Below are 21,793 nucleotides of genomic sequence, written 5' to 3' on the forward strand. Positions count from 1 at the left end.
ATGGTGGCGATGGTGTAATTATTCTTGCCGTCTACTCTGCTGATCTTGTACGGACCTTCCTAGATGAGATCCATCTTTTTGGAGCCTTCTCTATGGGCAATGATGAAGGATTTTCTTAGGACTAAATCATTGGGCTGGAACTGCCGGATCTTCGCCTTTTTGTTGTAGCTGGAGAGGAGCTACTGCTGGTAGGTTGCGATGCGAGTAATGGTCTGCTCACGCTTCTCCTCTGCCAGATCTAAACTTATGGCCATCTCCTTACTGTTTTGCTTAATTCTTAGTAGTAGAGCGGTGATACTTAACTTGATGATATTGGGATGAATGATTGCTTCTGAGCCAAATTCCAAAGAGAAAGAAGTCTTACCGATTGCTCATTTTTTTATGGTGCGTTATGCTTGTAGACATCCAGGGAGTTTGTCTAGCCATTTTCCCTTCTTGTTGGTAAGGGATTTCTTGAGGCAGTAGAGGATCATCTTGTTAGATGCTTCGGCCCATCTATTTCCTTGAGGATATCTCAGCATAGACATATGTTGCTTAATGCCATACTTTTGGAAGAACTTCACCATACCTTTGCCTATGAATTACGGGCCATTGTCAGTTACGATGGACTATGGGATGCCAAATCAACAAATGATGTTCCTCCATATGAAGTGCTCTATGTCCGTTTGAGTCGTGGTCGTCTTGGGCTCTGCTTTTACCCATTTGGTTTGAGTCGTGGTCGTCTTGGGCTCTGCTTTTACCCATTTGGTGAAGTAGTTGGTTGCCACAATCATCATGCATCTGCCCTCAGTAGCAGGCGACATAAGTCCTACCAGGTCGATTGCCCACTGTATGAATGACCAAGGACTCGTATGCGGGTGTAGCTTGCTGGCAGGCAGTGCTGGTATCGGCTTGTAGCGCTGGCAGTGGTCATACTTTTGTACTAACTCATTTCCATTCGTGGAGCTGGGGCTATGTCACACGTAGCAGGAGATGCTCAAATGCCGGTATCAGACCATTCTAGAGCTAAATTATGGAGCAAGGGTTAGCTAGGGCTGTGTGACACGCATCAAGAGGTAGTGCTCAACTGCCGGTACATGTTGCTCCTTTGTAGAATCTTTTAGGGCGACGAGGACAAAACTTGCTTCCGAGTGTGTTATTCCAGTGTTCATCTGCCCTTGGCGTGTCTTTTGGGCCGAGTTGTTGTGTTAATCAGAAAACTTTGCATCCGCCAGGGTCTACGCCTTTATCGTCGCGCATTTGGATTGAGCGGAATAATGCGTCATGAGGATGACTGCGTGCGTTTGAAGGTAAAACTTAAGCTTTTGGGTTGCAACAACTATCACCAAAGTTAGCTTTTGCATTTCTGTTAGCATCAAGGAGAGCTTTTGAATTATGAAATACAGGTTGTCGGGCCCCCAGCTCTTCTCGTATGATGGTAGAGTTTATTGCTGCTTCAGATACCATCAAACATGTGAATCAGTCATTTTCTGCTTCCGGTTTGGATAGTAGGAAAGTGATGTTAAGTATTTCTTCAAGTCCTTGAATGTGCATTGGCAAGCATCGTCCCAAAGTGCATGCTTCTTTGCTAGAGTGAAGAAGTTTGCCAGAGTTAAATCTTCTTTCATGATTAATTTTCCAAATAGTGGATAGTCTGCCAGAAGTCTTTTTTGGAAAGCTGCTTTAGCTATCGAGTCGTTGCATCCGACTATCCTTCCCTTTTCTGCTTTGAACCTCTTCATATATCACAAAGCGACTCTTTTGGGTTCTTCTTGACGTTAAATAAATGGTCAGACTTCTTTTTGATCGAGCGATATGATGAATATTCTTTGGTGAAAACTAAAGAAAGTTCGTAAAAACTATGGATGGATTGTGGCGGCAGGGTGTAGAACCAATCTTGTGCCTCGCCTTGTAGAGTGATGGCGAATATCTTGCACATGAGATTGTAGTTGTTTCGATAGAAGATCATTGCGCTTCGGTAGTTCTTTAAATGTTCCTCCAGGTCTTCATCCCCTTTGAAAGATGTGAAATATGGCATGCTGAACTCGCGTGGAGGCTCTGCCTGCTCGATCTCTTCTGTGAAGGGTGACCTACTTATGTTAGTCACGTTCCGTTGTAGTGACTCGTCGGTGACCTCTTTGCGTTGGAAATCACACAATCGCTTAGTCAAGAGTCTCTCTACTTCTTCCTGGATTTGTCTTTGTTTGGGTAGTGGAGCTTTCGGCTGCCCCTAGCCATGACTTGCTAATCTAGGCTGCTCTCTCATGTGTTTAGCTCGTTTATGTCGCGGATGCAATGAATGTGGTACGTTCCTAGTAGGCGAGGGGTTTCATAGGCTGCTGGTTGAACTTGAGCCGGATTGAGCGACTGCTTCTCTCCGTCTGTCATGCTGCCTACTCCGATGTGATGTGGATGATGCTCTTACGGGCCTAGCCGTGAATGAACAATTCGCTTAGAAGGTTGCTCATGTTGATTATCAGAATGTGGCCCCAACCGTGAGTGTATGCTTGTCCGTAGGCCTAGTCGAGAGTGCACGCTCTTCCACGCGTTAAGACAAGAGTATACGTTATCTCGGGAGCCCAATCGGGAGTGTACTCTGCCCGAACGCTCGGTTTGTGGCTGGTCGAGTGGCTGCTTGCAGAGACGCTACTGAAGAGGTTCTTCGTTTGCCCTTGTCTTACTTTGGGACACCTGGTCTGAGGCACGTTGTATCTCAGTGCACTGCAAGAACTGGTTCACCAAGGTCATCTGTTGTGCGAGGGCGTTTGTCAACTCTATGACTTGTCGAGACAAGTGTTGTTTTCCATTTGGGTTGGGAGAGTTTGGAAGGAATGTATCTCCTTGAGCAGTGGAAGTGTGGTAGACTTCGGGCACGAGATTTCAGTTGGGAAATGTCAAATCCGTAGAAAAATATGGTGAACATGCTCCCGGTTCGATCATCAGTTCGGAAATTTGGAGCCGTGATGGTTGAACTAATCTTGGACCGATTTGGGCTGCTAGGAAGGCCATGAGAGCATGATGGGCCACAAAAGTGGGCTGCTCAGCGGGAACAGGTTGTGCCACGAAAGCAGGCTGTGCCACGAGAGTGGGCTGCTCGGTGGGAGCAAGCTAGGCCGCGAGAGTGGGCTGCTCGGCAGGAGCAGGCTGGGCCACTTTATATTCCTTCTCCTTTTCCTTCTCATAAATTAGTATCAAAATATGCTTCCATTTTGTCAAAAGGAGAAGGAAAAGGTGTGAACTACATTTTATACCCTCCACATTTTGGGTAATTTTTAAAATAGGTCATGGAGTTTCAATTTTCTCATAATGCACCACAAGATTTGGAGATTATATCATTTATGCCTTCCATCTATTTGGTCGTATGATACTTAATGGCTTTTTATCCAAAATGGTCTCTGAGAAATGCATAACTCCTCATTTTGATCCCTGATATTTAAAATTGATAGAATTGGTCCCATAGTTTGTCCACCATCAATCATTTTGGTCATTATGTGAAAATTCTCCATCAAATAAGGATAAATGAAAAAAATACTCTCAATTTTTATCAAATCATTTTGGCCTATTGTTTATTAAATTGAGGTGGTTTTGTCTTTAACATAACTATTTACGAAAGGACAAAAATGATCGATGGTGGACAATCTCAAAGACCACTTGTATTGATTTCAAATCTCAGGGACCAAAGTGAGGAGTTATGCAAATCTCAGGAACCATTTTGGCTAAAAAGCCTACTTTAATATATTGTTGATTATGGCAAATCTGAGATTGTTTCTAGGTTGATTAGAAGCTTCACCATTAGGACCAAACGTTGTGATTAGTTATTATTTTGGATTAGAAATGAATCATTGAGGGAATTTGAATCTCCATGATGACTAATTTTTGTCCATGTGAGGAAAGTGTAGCTTTCATGTCAACTCAGAAATGAGTCCTACATTTTTCAAATCATCAATTAAATGAAGGACCAAATAGCCAAACTAGAAGAAAACATAATAAATTTATACAATTTCAAAACTTCAAAGGTGTTATATGAGAAATTGAAACATGGGGGCATATTTTTAAAATCACTCAAAACCTAATGGTGTAAAATGTAGTTAGCTCAAAGAAAAAAAGCCGTTAGTACAAAAATATAAATCGTACTTAAGTATTCCTCTTTGTTTGTGGGTAAAGGTGGCAAATCAACCTATTAGGTTGTTAATGAGTACCCATTAATACTCATTAATTTGATATCACCATAATATGGAGGTGAGATTGGTAGTGATGATGGTGTAAGATGAAATCAAACTAAATGGATCTTAATGAGTATCTAGGTTGATATGCCACCTTTACTTGTGGATAGAAGGTCACAAATTCGATTACTAAACAACGAATTTGGTATCTACTTACAAGATTTCATTTTGTGGAGCCTAACTTCCCTTCTTCAATATTATTATTCTTCTTTGCTTATAGGTGAGATGTCTTATATTTGGCTATATAAGGCCATCTCCAAGGGAGACGGCTAAAAGGCTATATGCAAAAACAATAGCTAGTTATGGTAAAAAAACTCATCTTCAATGGAGGGTTGGTCCAAAAATGCATGGAACCTACCAGGCCAAAAGGTTAACAGGCTGGTTACTTCTAGCCACCCTCCAAACCTGATTGTCACACCCCAACCCAGAATGTCTATCTGGACTCCGAATCGAGTTGTGCTGGCCGATACCTATAAGGTGATGAAACCATAAAGTGTGTTGATGTGGAAAAATATGAATAAACTTAAACCTAAAATGACTAAATGCAAGAGTGCGCATGTGAGTAGTATTGAACCTCATTCACACGTGATGTTAGAGCATAAATAAAGTACAGTAAATGTAGGATAAGAATTATACCATCGAAGGTAATCTCCAAAAGCAACATTTGCTAGGAATCCTCGTTGACACAAAAGTTATGCCATTAAAACTTGGAGGGGCGTAAAATAAGGGTGAATGGGCCTAAAAATAAAGTTTTGTAAAAACCATTCCGAAAAGGTAATAACCCCTCGCGGTAAAACAAGTATAGTTTTCAAACATAGCATACTACGTATAGTATGAAAATATGTACCGTAAACAGTAATATCTCGAAAATGCAATACTTCACCATATTTCGTAAATAAACCATAACATCCGGCAACCACAATATCTCACAAAAACGAATGTATCAAGTACTCATGACATATGCTGACACACGAGTTCAGAGGTATTCTAACATGAACAAGACTGGGTGTAAAGAAATAATTTATGCTCTAGTACTACAATCACGTGAAGACTGGTGCTATGCACATTACATACGAGTCCTGATTGCCTATAACAATCTAGGATAGGACTGGCACCTACAATGGATCCAAAGTGAACGTATGGTGCGATGTGAACAAACGCATAAAGACTAGCCCTGGCCTCGGTGAGTACAAACACCAGTGTAGCACACGATGAACAGATAACGTAAATATGGTCATGCCATAGTAGTTCGATAATTCTAGTCAACATAATACTATTCATAGCCGTAAGTCTAATTCTCCCTTATTGTACGCTTACATGTGCATCCCATAAGATTATTTTATAATTTCCTAACAATACGACATTTCTTATAAATGTTAATTTAATTATGGCATCCCATAGAAAATGCTTATTAATATTTATAGAAACTGAATATATACATAAAAGAAAAGACCCACTCACAAATACTTGCGAGGTCGCAGCTGTTCAGACTAGGGAAGCTGGAGTCTTCGATAGTAATTGCACCTAAACATAATATTGGGATCCGTTAGTAAAACTCAACTAAAATGATTAAATTTGGGGAAATGGAGTACGGATTTGAAATCAGGGCGTCGAAATACGCTAAGAAGGGTCTTGGGAAAATTTTGTAAAAAGTCAATGGTCAACCAACCAAGCTGCCGAGCTGGTCAACTACATTAAAACTTTAGAATTTCACTAAATAGATGCCAAAAACATACTTGGGGCATTGAAATTAGCTTGAGAGGGTTTCTGAGAAAATTTCGAAAAAGTTAACTAACGGTCAACATTTAACTTTAACAAAATATTCTATCCTCAGACGAAATATTCTGTTAAAGTTGACCGGAAGTTAACTCCTTTCAAATTCTAAAATAGATCCGAGTCGGATGTGGATTAGGGTTAACGGGTCACGGGTTTGGGGTGGTTCATGGATCCATTTTTGGTTCATAGGTTCGGTTGACCCGTTTTCAGGTTGTGGGTGGAATTTAGGCAACAATCCCAGGGCTCGGTTCAAGCTCGAAATACAACCCAATTCAGCAAATTATACATGGATTTGAAGCTCAAAGAGAGGAGAATGATCTTATACCAAAATCAAATTGAGTTGTTTTTGGGATTGGTCCGAAAAAAGGCCTGTAACTTGCGACGTCATTGCTAGAAAAATTGGGGAAGCTTCCCGAGTTAATTTCTACACCAAATTGTCGCTAAAACACGTGTATAAGGAGCCAACGATCGTTAAAATGTTATGGGGAAAGCAAAACAATTGGTCTAAACCCTTTCCTTGGTTAGATTCGTTAGACTCTCGCCGGAATCCTCTCGGATTTCAAATGAAGCTCGGCTTCCTAGCCGTGAGCAAAGAGAGTGTGAAAGAGATGGACTAACAAGAGGGAGAAAGAGAGGATTCAGGTGTTGGTTTGGTGGAGCTCATCGGAGAAAATGGCAAGTTGGTGGACGTTGACCTCGGCGCCGGTGGTTGCAAAGGGATTAAAGTGAGAGATCCAGAGAGAGTGCGAAAGACTCCTTAAGGAAGGGGGAGAAGGACACATGGCAAGAGAGGAGGGAGACTTTGGTGTGGATATGGGCCTCAGTGTGGGTATGGGCCCCATGGGCCAGAAAATTATTAAAAAATTAAAAATATCAACCTTAAATTATTAAAATAATCAAGGACCAAAATTCTAAAATGCAAAATTAGTAGAGTACCCTCATGTTTATAGTTCCGTAAAATTTTGTCCGTAACTCCAATTTTGATTCCGCTTGTGCCCACGCATTTTAGTAACGAGTACTACACGAATATAGTAAAATGGTAGCTCGTACGCGTCACAAAATGACAATCAACAAAAGTCAACAATCTTGCATCAAGGGGCATTTTGGTCAAGTCACTCTTTTAAAATTAATAAAGCAGTAAAATTAGGGACATGTTGTTACACCAATTTCTTGGGGCCCATCTGTCATCCTCCAGCTCGTTGACATTAGCAAGCAATGGCTAGTCGACGTCAACTGACGTATTTAGGCATTGATTTTATTTAATTTTTTTTTCCCAGATGGAATCCAAAAAATTTTTAAAAAAATTCTAATTTTTTTTCTATAAAAGTACCAATGGCATTTCTACACAATTTCTCACATTCTTTTAGCGATAAGTAACACTCAAGATATGTCTGGATGACCTTATTTTAATATGATAATTTAATTTAATTGACCAATAAAATTAAATAACAAAATTAAAAATAATAAATTATTGAAGAGCTATTTTTTATTTCTTTCAGTTGGAAATATTATATAAATAATTTGACGCTATTCATTTAACAATATTTTTTTATAAGATCATAATTCTGGACGAACTTATATTTAGCCAATCTGATTAAAAATGGCCTGAATAAATAGTTTGGTAGCCGAGTTAGGTTAGCCAATTCTGTGAATTATCCCAAATTCCCTGTAAATAGAAAAAAGAAAGAAAAAAAGGATGATGACATAAGCCTTCCCCAAAATAAAACACAAATCCCCTGCGCAGAGAAATTAGGTAATAGAATAGAAGCTCTCCTATGCATGTAGACTGTAGAGAGCACAGAGATCTCTCTCTTAGCACAAGAAAATACAGAAACACCGTCACCATGGATTACTCTTACACACAGACCCACCAAGAAGACCAACAACAACAACACCAGCAGCAGCAATCATTCGATCCCTCAAGAATCCAATCCTACGACCAATCCTACCAGGCCTATTATCCCTATAATCACCCCCAACAATCCGACCACCAACAACAATACCAACAATACTACAATCCCACCACCACCACCCAGGATTACGCCACCTCCCACGACGCCACGGCCCACCACCACCAATACCATCAAGAAACCATTTCGATTCATCCTCCCGGGGTCCCAATTCCGCCCCAACAACCACAAACGGCGGATCCTGACCCGACCCATTTGCAGAATGCGTATTACCCACATGGGGTTGCGGAGGATCAGAAGCAGCAGGTGGATTCGAGCTCGGGCTATGGTGGGTTGAATCCAGCGGCCGTGGCAGCGCTTTCGCAGCTCTCGCAGCTTACTGGGAACATCGAGGCGGCGCAGCGGGCTGCTGAACCCCCGGTAAGTGGTTGGTTTTCTTAATTCTGGTTTCAATTTAACATTTTTTGTTATTAGGCAGTGGGAATTCTTGTTCTTATAATAATATGATGCCTTTTCTCTTTATCTGGCCAGTTCGGGGCATGTTTTCGCATTTAGTTTGATTTGTAGAGTGTGAACATTGTTTTAAAACATGTTATATATTTTCTCGAATGTCTTCTTTCATTTGGTGAAATTCGGGTGGGGGTGAATTTATGGAACTTTTGGCTTTCGATATGAAGGTTATATCTTGACAAAATTCGTGCTATTTAGTTTTGACTGTAACTAGATAAGCAAAAGGAGTGGAACTTGAGTCGCAGAAACTGATTGCCAAAAAATGCATTCTACATCAATTGATAGCATGCCATTTCCTCAAAGACATTTATGTTTTCATCATCAAGATTATTGTATTTTTCTTTTTGTTTTTTGGCATGGTGGGCGCGCATGTCCTCCATGCCAAAGCAATAAACAAGTCTATAAGAGGCTGTATTGACATGTATCAGGATCTCTTTTTGAGTATATTAGTGTTTTCTTTTCTGCTTTCAAATTGCATCGCAGGTTGCTTTTCAGAAAACCAGTAGCCTTGGTGCTACTTTGGTCTTCAAAATTTTGCTTTTAAAAAAGGATCTGCAATTGGATATCTCCATAATTACAACTGATCTTAGACTATCGGATCTTCACACAACGGTTTCATCCTTATTGGGGAATATTAAGTTCAATCTTGGATACATTTACCTGAAATTGGTATAACCTTAGATGATCATCGTTTGATGTGGGATTCCCTTTGCTAATCTATCGTACTGTTTACAGTATGTTCGCACATGTTACATTACGATGGATGTAACTTGTACCCGGTGTGCACATGAGGATAATTTTTTTGAAGATGATTGTTGTTATTATTTGGCCTGATGAAGACTTGTTTTCATTCTTTTTCCAATTTGGGAAAAGTATGTAGCGGTCCTTACCTGTTCTGATTCTAATTCAGTATATCCGACTTTGTTTTTAATTTAGTAACTGATGCAAAAATCTAAATTCTTTAATGAATCGAGACATCTGGTTTGTAGGTTCTCTATTCAGGTTCCATTGGTTAACATGGTTTGCGTTTTTGAATTGAATCCTTATTCATGTTCTGCCTACCCCTTATCAGAAATTACTTAAAAACATTTTCTGTCAGATTTATTGTTTCTTTCGTATGTGTTTTTGAATGTATCAGTATAAGAATTCTTATTGTCATTGTCGATTGTTATCTATATTTGTGCTTGTTTTGTGCATTTTATTTCAAAGTTGTTGTTTCTTTTGCTTTTTCTGTTCATGGAAGCATTAGTAATAAACATTACATGGATTGCTTTATCCTTAAATGCTATTCTGCAGATTGGGCAAACTATATATAGAGGTGGAGGTAGGAGGGGCAATAGGCCCTTCCGGGGAGGTGGTCGGGGCCATTTTGGTTACCATGGTTCTAGACCAGATGGCTCAGCACCCCCATTCCGTGGTAGGGGACGTGGCCAGGGTGGTGGTAGGCACTTTCAACAGTATGGTGCTGCATCAACCAATCCAAATTCAATACCTGTACCTGCTGAAGGTGTAGCTGCTTTAACACAGCCGCCTTCAGCATTGGTTCCTGGGCAGGCACCATTACCTGTACCAACACAAGTGTCTTCTGCTTCATTCTGGCGACCTCCTCGTATGGTTTGGTGTGAACTTTGTAGGGTTGACTGCAACACTCCTGAAATCCTTGAGCAGCATAAAAATGGAAAGCGACACAAAAAAAATATGCTGGTACATGAGGAGTTGCAGAAACGCAACAAAGTCAATACTGGACAACAGAATGCTCAAATGCCTAACACTGAATTAAAAACAGAAGTCCCTGTGAGAGTTGAGGGATTTGAGGAAAAACAACCCTTACAAGAAAATATAACAACTGGAGTAGTTACTGATGATAGTAGAAATGAAACAGATCAGAAGGATACCGGCGCAAATGCTGAAGCTTCTGCAGAACCTGGGAACAACTCCAGCGATCAGTTTGCAGGCCGAGGACGAGGTTCTAAGCGTAGGATGCGAGGGGGTCGAGGGGGTAAGTATGTGAGGACTAATGACGGATCCAGAAGACCAGTTGAGCCTCCCAAACCAAAACAAGTTCCTTTTATATGTGAATTGTGCAATGTGAAGTGTGAGTCACAGGTGGTTTATGATAGTCATGTAAATGGTAAAAAGCATCTAGCCACCCTCAAGCGGTTTCATGGCCACCGTGCTTTGTATGGAGATGCGGGGCTTCAAGCACTTAACCCACCCAATGTAAATGCTGCATCAACTTCAGCTGCCCCCCCCGGTCCATCAAGTTGTCAATGATCCTCAGGCCCTCCTGGCGCAACTGTTGATGAATTATGTGCTATCTCAAACCCAAGCACAAGGGACAGCACCACCTCCAGGAGCAGCATCAGCTGCGGCACCAGATCAAGGAACAAGCACGGGGACCCAGAATCAACTGGATTCACTGATTCATGGAGCACAAGCGATGTGTCAAGATGGAAGCCAAAACGTGGTTATAGAGCAAATCAAGGGTCTGCTGCAATCTGTCCAGGCATACTCTGCAACCCCAGCGGCCGGGAATGCAGTCGTGAACACTGGGAATGAAACTTCAGAGTTTGAAGCGAAGGTGGCAAGTGGTCTTATAAACACTACAGCTGCGGCGTCAACAAATCCAGGCACAAGCGAGCAAGTTTCTGGAACACCATCGAGCAAGGAATGCGAAGTTGCTGCCTCCTCAGATTCATTTGTTCAGCCACAACCCGAAGGCCAAATGTAGGAGCCAAAGTTCGACAACGAAAAGTAAGAGCCAAGCCAACGGAATAGATACAGTTTGACATGTTTATGACCGAATAAGACGCACTAATTTAAGCCCTAGTAAAGTTTTACGTGACATTGAACTCCGTGGTTATTTACTTTTTGATGTGGGATGTTGAGGATTAGCCATGTCTTCTGGAAATATATATATATATATATATATTAACAAACAATATTATTTACACTAAGGAGGAGGGGGTGGTTAAGAAGTTGGGTGTTTACAATATTACTGGTTAATTTAGTTAAACTACCGTGGCATGTTTTCAAATCTAATCGTTGAATTTGAATCAATTATTGCAACTGAGAAGTTGGGTCTTAAGAAATGGGCTAGCCTGATTTCCCTTTGGCCAAATAATAGCCAAGTCAACGGTTGGAGATGAGTTTTTGTGCAAATCAGGTCATTTTTTTATTTTCTGACGTTTAGCACTCTCCATCAAAGATAGCCTAAAGGAGTGAGGAAGTGGGCTAAGAGTTGGTTTGGTATTGCTGTGCTTTTAATAAAAACCGCTTCTGCTCATTTCTGCTGCTTCAAGTTTTCAGCTTTTTGTCATCCAAAACTGTGAACTACGAAAATAAGTTGTTTTTAAGTTAAACCAGACACTTTTTTGAACTCATTTTTTTTATACCCACTTTTTATAAAAGCACATCAGTACCAAACCAGTACTAAGTCTCACATTGAGCTAGCCAGAATAATGTTGTTCAACTTTACCTTTGACAAGAATTGAACCTAAGACATCTCAACTTACAAGTGAAGAAAAACAACGCTAGAACCTCTTTTCTACAATTTTAAATCTACAAAAATAATTTCCCGTGCTACAAACCACTGTAAAAAGATATTAAAAAAATGAATTCCAAAAATCTTCCATCTTACCCTCCCGTAAACCCACCCCTTGATTTTGTTGTCCAAAAGAAACCCACCCGCCGTAAAGCGCGAAGCACAGCGCCGCCACCCCACTCCCCTCCTCCCCTCCTCTCTCTCCACCGCCATGCCCACCGGAGTCCATAACAGAACTCAAACTCGTTGATTCATTATCCTCACTTAATTCATAATCTCCCTCCCTCCGCCTCAAAAATGTTTTGTCATCGACTAGCAGCTCCGCCGTCACAAACCGAACTCCTTCCGCTCCAGAGACGCACCGTTCCTAAAGTCCAAAATGTCCCTGCGTCCCTTCATCTCTCTCTCACCCAAAACCGTAAAAAGGGTCCTCGTATAAGGGCGGTCTCCATAGATGAAATTCCACCAAATGCTCTCCGCCGGAAGCGAGACCCGCAATGGAGAGGCGGGTTTAGCGTAGGGGTAGATTTGGGACTGTCACGCACCGGCCTTGCCGTCAGCAAAGGCTTCACCGTCCGTCCTCTCACCGTAATTATCCCCCAACAACAAAATTTATTTTATTTCTTTAATTTAATTTAATTTCGTTCTTAATTGTGTAGGTATTGAATTTGAGAGGGCAGAAGCTTGAGGATCAGCTGCTTGAGATTGCAAAGAAGCAGGTATAAAATTGATGTTATATTTTAAACTATTTTTCAATATTATTTGTTCCTTGAGAAAGTTGGAGTATTTGTCCTTCTATTTTCGTCTAATTGTAAATTTAGTATTGTAAAAGATAAATTGTCATAAAATAGAGTAATGGTTCTTTTTGGTTAATACCGTTAGAACTTACGTCCGAAATGAAGTGTTCGGGCAGATAAAGTTTGAAAGTTCTAACGGGGTTATCCAAAAATCCACAATTTGACGACTATAGGACCAATTCTCCAATTTTTCGTTTTGTTTTTATAAATGGATTAATTAATCAATAAGAAAAAGAAAAAAGTGTAGGAGGCAGATGAGTTCATAGTTGGGCTTCCGAAATCGAGTGATGGGAAAGAGACGCCTCAGTCTAACAAAGTTCGTAGCGTTGTTGGAAGGCTTGCTGTTAGTGCCGCTGAGAGGTGTTAACTCAATACTAATGTTACTGATTTGTTTACTTGTTAATCAATTTTTGCTTTCAAAATAAAATTTGCAATGTCTTCTCATAAATGGCACGAAGGATTTATAAAATCAAAGATTTGTTGGGTCGATGCTGGTTTTTGCTATTTGTGATTTGTTGTGTTTGGTCTTACAAATTCGTTGTGTCGTTAATTTTGGTTTGTTCTAAACAACGAGCATCGTGATTATATCTTGTAGTGGGGAAGTGTAAACTGAAACTTCGAATTTCAGGGGTTGGAGAGTGTACCTGCAAGATGAAAATGGGACGTCAATGGAAGCCATGGATCGGATGATTAACATGTAATCCTTTCTACTTTTACCAAATCACCTTTTTCCCAATGATTGAATACTTCTTTGCATTGTTTAAAGATGGCTGTTGACTGTCATAATGTGTGCTTTCTTTCTCGAGCATCGTATAATTTTTGGTTTTGAACACTAAATGGCACGTTATAGTGGGAATTGGACTTCTATAGTTCTTTATGAGACTTGAGTTATAGATTAATCTTTAGGTCCGAAAAGCTGCAGTATGCATACTGAAGAAGTAATGTCAGTAGTCGTATGCTTCATCTTATCACTAGGAAACTCTAGGGTGTTTTGTCATTTCTCACATGATATGAAGTCTGTTTTCAGGGGACTCGACAAGTCTGATCGACAAAGCCAAATCGATGCCTATGCTGCTGTGGTACGCAATACATTCTTAGTTAAGTGCTATAAGCTTTATGAATTTGCTCATCTTTGGCGCATGTATTCAAGAAGCGAGCACTGTAGAATATAATTAGAGGTATGTTTTTTTCATTTTCTGGATGCAGATGGTGCTGGAGAGATATTTTTCCATGTCAGGTGAGGGCACGGAGCTCGTACTGCCCAGGAATCTGGATCTTCAAGACAAACTTCGAAGAGGCCCGCCTAAAGATACCGATTTTTTTGATGAAGATTACGAGGATTGACGATTCAATGTCAACCGTGAAACTCAGTACGTATGCCCAAAAGTATGTATGTGAATGTTCAAAGTTGTAATTGCAGTATTACAATGGGATGGGATAACAAAACGGAAGGGGAAAACAGAAAAATGTGACTCGTACATGCTCCGGTTGCAAGAAATCAGTACAAATGCTCTAAGCATATAGCCAAATTTTCTTCTTCTAGCTTGGATATGCATTACTACCAGTTACTTTTCTTTGTATTGCATCATAATCACCATTCTAAAAATTCCCACCTAGCACCGTCTAAGCTCCGTGTAGGCTAGGCAGCTGGTCACCATACCGGTTAGTCCTGTGGCGTTTGAAAATTAAAGAAAGTGCACCTAGACCCACTTAGGCGTCCGCCTAGCCCGCTTAGATGCCCACCTAAGCACCTGTCCAGGTTGCAACTCTCATTTAGATAGAATATTAATAACTTCTATTGCGCATTTTATTTTGTCAATAAAATGTAATATAATTGTTAAATACTTGGATGAACTCATTATATGCTTGTTACCATGTTTGTAATATGTGTTAATGCTTTATAATCCGTAGGCATTATATTTTGCAATTGATATATCACAATACAATTATGTGTCTTTTTTAAGTATAATAAAGCACTTATTCATACAATATATAAAATTTACTTAGAGCATGTCTACCAGGGACTTTTAGATCGGCACCCAACCAATCCCCTCTAGCCCAGTGGATAGGACGACACCCAGCCTAAGCTGGTCTCCAGGCCAGCCCAAAATGGATTGAGCTATGGGACGGCCCGCTTGACGTCAAGTTGATGCCAGCGTGACGTTGCAGGGCAGTTTAAATTTTTTTTTTTTTTTGCACCAGGTGCGTGCATCCCGACAAGAAAACATAGGGGTGGCCTACCAGCGCAAGTGCACTTAGGGATCTGATAGGGAGGCCACGTGTTTGTTTCTAGGTTGTTGGATTTCCAACGGCTAGTTTTTTTTATCATTGTATTTCCAACAGTCAAAAAATTTTGAATTTGACATCCAGCAGCTAGTGATGTGGCTTGATCTGAACTGTTCGATCCAGAGATTAACGGTCCATGTTTTCCCCCCCAAAAAAGTAAAAAAAAAAAGCACAACGGTCAGAATTATGACCGTTGGCCATGTGTCAACGTAGAGGCTATTGGATTTGAATCTTTTTCAAATTCAACGATCCAGATTAATTAACTAAATTAAAATTAATTAAAAACTATTAAAAATTGTTAAAAAATACAGAAAAAATTTAAATATTTTATTTTAATTTTTCTATATATATCTAACTCTCATCTTCCACCTTACACCACATTTCAATATTTTCAACACTTTCTACCAAAGTTTTCATATAATTTTTTAGAGGAAAAAAATGACTGCGTGGAAGCTCATCGAAGATGTTATGTTGTGTGAATGTTGGGTTCACACTACTCATGACCCGATTACGGGTAATGAGATGGATAAACGAGAAATGTGGAGTAAAATTACTAAAGCGTTTTGCGATGTACATGGGAAAGACGCTAGAAGTAGTCAAGGTCTTCAAGGTTGTTGGAAAAAAACTCAACGCATCCTTTACTTGTTGGAAAAACGGTATTTATCATGCTTCCGTTAATTTATGTAGTGGGACAAGTTTAGCGGATCAAGTGACAATATTATTATTTATTTATATGTATTCCACCCACATCAATATTTTAATTTATTTATTTGTGTTACACTCGCATTTTATAATATTGTCTTATCCCACATTTATAGACACTACAAGCACAAGCATTCTACAATGCGAAGAACCACAACAAATCATTCAACAAATGGGAATGTTGGCAAATTGTCAAAGATTGACCCATATATAGAATTGTGGCACCTAGTCCAAAAGTTGTCATGCAGGGCATGGGTCTACCCAGTTCGCCAAAAACAGACACGGCCGAACAAGAAGAAGACACGACCGCACAGGAAGAAGACACATTTGAAGAAGTGCTAGAAGGGACGCCTAAAAAAGTGTCAGAGACCTAGGCCACTTGTCAGTCCCTAAGGCCTAAAGGTAAGAAGGTAGCAAAGAAAAAAAGGAGTTCTTCCAAAAAAAGACTAAGAGACGTGATGCAGGAAGCGGTTAGAGATGAGGAAAAAGTTGCTGCTATGGCAGCAATATTAGCAGCTACTGAGAGATAAAAAGAAATAGTTAATCGAGAAAACGAGATTATTAGAGAAGCACTTAATCGAGAAAACGAGATGCTTAGAGAAGAAAGGATGGCTCAAGCAGATCGTGACACTATGAACAAGCCTCTAGTAGGATTGTCTCCAAATTCAAAATATTTTTGGACATCGAAAAAAAAGAGATGTGGTGCAAGAGACGCGGAAACAAGTTGAGGGAATTCTAGCTACACAAATTCTAGCAACGAAGATCCTAGCACCACATATCCTAGCTCCACAGACTTTGTATAATTTCGTATTTATTTTTAGCACTTTATTTAATTTCGTCTTAATTTTTAGTACTTTATGCAACTTCATATTTATTTAATCCTATCCGAAATTAAAACTATTTTTTATTTATTATTTTATAAACAATTTAATAATATTTTAAATGGGCAGTGCATTTTGTAAGGGTGGAGATCGTTTGTGTCAACGCATTTTTTAGGGGTGGAGTAAGGCTGATCCGAATACTGTTACCTCAGAAGTCCAGTTATGGACTCACTAGCTCCGGACGAAGCTATATCAAACGAAGCAGGGTGCCACCGTCACTCTACTCCAAGGCAATAGGCAGAGTCCTAAAAGCTCCGATGGATAACCATGCTTGTTCCGCAAGACACGCGATCTGATCTAGATATGGACACAATCAAATCCTATAAGCCTTAAAGTCCCAACAATCTAAGGATAGGCGTGTGTTGTCACAACTCCTAACAGGATGCAATATCTACTTACTAGATATCCTCTAGGATTCTCCCGACTTAGAACGATGATTTTATCCAAAAAAGGTCTATATCTCCCACAGCATAAATACACCATTCTAAGTTTCATCTATGTTAACGTAATCTATGCACTTGAATTTTCTTGCCCACTGCTTGAATCTCAAACCATTCACTAACTTGATCGTCGTAAAGCTTTCCACCAGCACACCCTCCGGCTTAAGGTTTGCTTATGATCGTTTCCCTGTTTTGTTGGTTGCTCATGATTACAAGGATTTATGCTCAACCGCTGCTCACGGAGGTACACAAATTTGGTACCAACAATTGGTGCTTTCATTGAAAAAGTACCCATATTCCTCTTGACCAGACCATTTCGCTTTCTGACATGTCAAAAGGCTCAGTCAACAACAAAAGCCTAACCATCTCCCCAGAAGACGCCTACTAAGGGCACAATGGTGTCACTTCCATTGATGAGATGTCGGAAGATGTCATGAATATTTCTCTATCCTTGGAGGTGGTCACAATCCATTGGCTAAAGGCTCGACTCGTTGATATAAGGGCCCACATCAAAAATCTCCAAGAAGCAGTTTCTAGCTTTGAGAAATTGGCTACTTAAAGGAAGGAGGTGATCGATTTGACGTTTAGAGAGTCATCCTGACTGTCCACTAGCCTCACAACGATGCCCTCGTCACTAAGGTCCAAATCTCGAACGCCCTAGTCAGTCGCGTATTAGTTGATAATGTTTCAGGATTTAGCGTCCTCTTCAAAGATGCCGCTGAAAAGATGGGGATTCTCGATAGCATCAATAAAGGGAAGATAACCCCTCATATCTTTAATGAGGCACCAATGCGGTTCCTATGAACCATGAAGTTCGTCGGCCAGGTCGAACCCTATAACCACCTAGTAACCTTCCACGTGATGGATTATTCAACCCCTCATAATGCCATCCTCGGCAGAAATTGGTTACACAAGCTGAAGATTGTCCCTTCCAGTTACCACTAATTACTAAACTACCCAGCACCCGATGAAGTAAAAGAAATAACAAGAGACCAGTTGGCTGCACATTGTTGCGCCATTAAAAGTATAAACATGATAAGGAAAAGAGAACGAAGTTCTAGCACAGGCGTCGACGAGTCAACATAACAATCATAGTCAAGGGGTCAACAAACAAGCTACAAAGAATTTGACCTGGATCTTGACCCCCAAAACGATATCACCCTAAAGTCTAAAGCTAACAAAGGTGTCGTCTACATCAGCCTCGACCCCAACAAACCAGAACGAAAAGCCCAGATAGACTCGAAGTTGACCGACCGAGAAAAAAAAAACTATTTACCAACTTCAATCATGTTCGTATGGTCAGCATAAGGCATGCCTGGGATCGACCCTTCAGTAATCTATCATCATCTCCACCTAGACCCAACTGCCAGACCAATTATCCAGCACAAAATGAACCATGGAACATAACGTAGTGAGATCATAGAGGCAAAAATAGACAAACTCAAGGATGCCCAATTGATCGTTGAAGTACACCATCTAGATTAGCCGGCGAATGTTGTGTTAGTATAAAAAAGAATTGGAAATGGAGAATTTGTGGACTTTACATACTTAAACAAAACTTGTCCATCCACACCTTCTTCCACAAATCAACCTAGCAGTACACTTAATGGTAAGACATAAACTCCTAAAGCTTCATAGACGTCTACTCTGATACACTCAAGTATGGAAGCAACATCCTTCGTCATCGATCGATAAACATACTACTACAAGGTTATGCCTTTCGGATTAAAAAACGCAAGGGCAACATACCCACAACTCGTCAACCGAATCTTCAAAGGAAAATTGGGGACATAATGGAAGTTTATGTTGATCATATGGTTTTCAAGAGTAAAGAAAAGAAAGGCCATATAACACACCTCCAAGAATCGTTTGACCTACTCCAAAAATATAGCATGAAGCTTAATTTGGAGAAATGCACCTTCAGAGTAGTGTTGGGAAAATTCCTCGGGTACATGGTGACTAAGCGAAGAATCGAAGCCAACCAAGATCAGATCAAGGCCATCATAGAAATGAGGTCTCCCCAAACCATGAAGGAAATACAAAGTCTGGCCGGATGAGCAGCAGCCCTTAGCAGATTCCTATCAAGATCCATTAACAAGTGCAAACTGTTCATGACGACAATAAAGAAAAGCAAAGGTTTCCTATGGACAAACAAATAAATGAGGCTTTCATGAATCTCAATGAGTACCCCTCTAAGCCTCAACTGCTATCCAAACTCATTGATAGAGAGGATCTATACCTCTATCTAGCCGTATTAGACAACGCAGTAAGTGCAGCTCTGATCTGAGATGACTCGAGGACCAGAAACCGGTATATATATCAAAAACTCTTCTCAAATTAGAGACAAGATATCAAAAGATGGAAAAAACTAATCTTAGCACTATTAACTACATCTAGGAAACGTTGGCCATATTTTCAGTCATTTAGAGTGGTCTACATGACGGAATACCCTCTAAGATTTATCCTACACAGCCCTAATGCTTCATCCAGAGTTACAAAGTAGGCTATCTAACTAGGGCAACATGAAATAGTCTACTATCCCAGAACATCAATCAAAGGCCAAGTCTTGGTAGATTTCATAGCAGGGTTCACCCATGTAGAGCAAAGTGTGAAGGAGGTAATCAGTTCTCAAAACCCCCTAGAAAACCCTTGTCTCTAGAGGCTTTACGTAGATGAATCATCCAACACACACGGAGTCGGTGCAGGAATTGTACTACTAACACCAAATGGCTCCGTACTTGAACAAGCCCTTAAGCTAGGATTCAAAGCAAGCAACAACGAGGCCGAGTGTGAAGCCCTATTAGCAGGACTTATAATAATACCACCACTACCATGGAGATTTTAGATTGTCATAGGGTATATGCTCCTATGGAAGAATAACTTCTTTTTTTTTAGACATGTTTGGGAGGATTCACCCCTAGTGGCTGAACCCACTAGGCTTGCCTTTTTCAGACAATTTTCTAAGTATTTGGAATAATTTGTTTGGTTTTTTTCTTTTGAATTATCAATAATTATTTTATGGATATTATTTCTTGAATAATTGAATGAATGGAATTATATTTAAGCATGTGGCCGATTCAATTAATTTATTTCTAGATATGTCTTGTGGGGAAGTTTATCTGGCTGATAGTGCAATTACGCACACCATCTTGGTAAGCGACACTATTTTACTAACTTCGTACCTAAAAATGCACATCTGACAATCCTCTTAGGTTCATCCAACCTAATTGATGGATACAGAAAGGCTCATATAATGTTGTCTAATGGTATTGAATTAACCATTAAGGAGACCCTCTATTGTCCCCATTCCTAAAGAATGTTGTTGAGCTTTAGAGATATTTGAGATAATAAATAACACATTGAAACCACTAAAGAGAATGGTTATGAATTTCTTTGTATAACTTCTTACGAATATGGCCAGAAACATATTCACGAAGAGCTGGAACATATCCCAAGATGGGTTGTACATAACAACCATTTGAGCCATTGAGACCCATCACGTGGCTGAACTTGTGCCCAGGTTCCAGAGCACTTCGTTGCTTTACCAGGATCGTTTAGGACATCCAAGATGAGATATGATGCACTGTATCCTCAAAGTATCACATGGGTATCCTTTAACTTGAAGTTTAACCTCTTATCCTGGATACTTGTCTTACAAAGCATGCTCCTAGGGGAAGTTTTTTTCTTAACCCTTGGCTACAAAGATTATTCACAACCTCCTTAAGTTTCTTCAAATGATTCAAGGGGATATTTGTGGACCTATCCAACCAACATGCTGACCATTAAGATACTTTATGGTGTTGGTTGATGTATGGACACGTTGTTCGCATGTCTACTTACTGTCCACACACAATGATACATTTACAAAGCTCTTAGCTCAAATCATTAAGCTTAGGGCTGATCACCCTGAGTATCTGATTAAGTCGATTCGACTGGATAATGCTGGAGAGTTTATCTCACAGACTTTTGACAATTATTGCATGTATGTTGGAATTGAAGTTAAACATCCAGTATCCCATGTTCATACCCAAAACGGCATGGGAGAAGCTTTCATAAAGCATCTTCAATTGATAACTCAGACCTTGATTATGTGAACCAAGATGTTGGTATCTGCCTCGACTATAGAATATTGCGTACAGCCATGTTGATCCATCTAAGGCCTTCTGATGAGTGGATATTATACTATATATTTCACCCTAATCTTAGTTATAATTTATTGGTTATTTTGATAGAACTTTGATACTTTGTTATGTATTTTCAATGTAGGACATTCGACTTCCTCTGGAGAAAAACGTGATCAAACAGATGAATTTTAGAGTGATTCCAATTAGAGGATGTTCATGAGTGTTTCAAGATGATTGTGTCAAAATTCCAGATTTTTCTACCATGCCATTTAATCGTGGTAATGAAATAAAGGAGCAGCATGCATTGCTGTCAAAGTGATGTTTAGGGCTTATTTGGGTTTTTTGGCATCCAAGATGGTGTCTTTCTTTGGGTTCGAGACCTTCTACAATTATGTTCGGGACATCTCAAGCTTTAATTCTAGCCATTTTTATTAGAATTATGTTTTGGAGCCCTGAATGTCCAAAAACGTGGCTGATTTGTGGATGGGCAGATTTCCCATATTTGATTAGGATTATGTTACCTAGTTTCTCTTAAGTTATTATGTTTCCTAGTTTTTAGAAGACCTTTTCTAGTAAAGATTTTAATTGTGTAGTAGTATAAAAAAAGGCTTTTTAGCCATT

General features: G+C 39.9%; 1 protein-coding gene and 1 non-coding gene across 8 annotated transcripts; both read left to right on the plus strand.

Moving 5' to 3' along the window:
• Positions 1 to 7,677: 7,677 nt before the first annotated feature.
• On the plus strand, positions 7,678 to 11,296 carry LOC137734601 (uncharacterized). The gene is made up of 2 exons (XR_015964893.1): positions 7,678 to 8,308; positions 9,695 to 11,296. It is a non-coding gene; the product is annotated as an uncharacterized LOC137734601 (transcript).
• Positions 11,297 to 12,036: 740 nt separating this feature from the next.
• On the plus strand, positions 12,037 to 14,281 carry LOC137734970 (Polynucleotidyl transferase, ribonuclease H-like superfamily protein). Of its 7 annotated transcripts, none has more exons than XM_088696243.1 (6): positions 12,037 to 12,515; positions 12,602 to 12,661; positions 12,987 to 13,099; positions 13,368 to 13,436; positions 13,767 to 13,818; positions 13,946 to 14,281. In XM_088696243.1, exons 1-6 carry the CDS (start codon positions 12,240 to 12,242, stop codon positions 14,081 to 14,083), a joined length of 708 nt encoding a protein of 235 aa, XP_088552369.1. In that variant the 5' UTR covers positions 12,037 to 12,239; the 3' UTR covers positions 14,084 to 14,281. The 7 variants fall into 7 exon arrangements, with proteins under 7 accessions (XP_088552369.1, XP_068330414.2, XP_068330412.2 ...); XM_068474313.2 differs by having other exon boundaries at positions 12,053 to 12,530; XM_068474311.2 differs by having other exon boundaries at positions 12,066 to 12,530; positions 13,767 to 13,836.
• The last annotated feature ends 7,512 nt before the right edge of the window (positions 14,282 to 21,793 follow it).

Source organism: Pyrus communis, chromosome 7, assembly GCF_041283825.1.
Source record: "Pyrus communis isolate YQ-2024b chromosome 7, ASM4128382v1, whole genome shotgun sequence".
In the NCBI taxonomy this organism is placed as follows: domain Eukaryota; kingdom Viridiplantae; phylum Streptophyta; class Magnoliopsida; order Rosales; family Rosaceae; genus Pyrus; species Pyrus communis.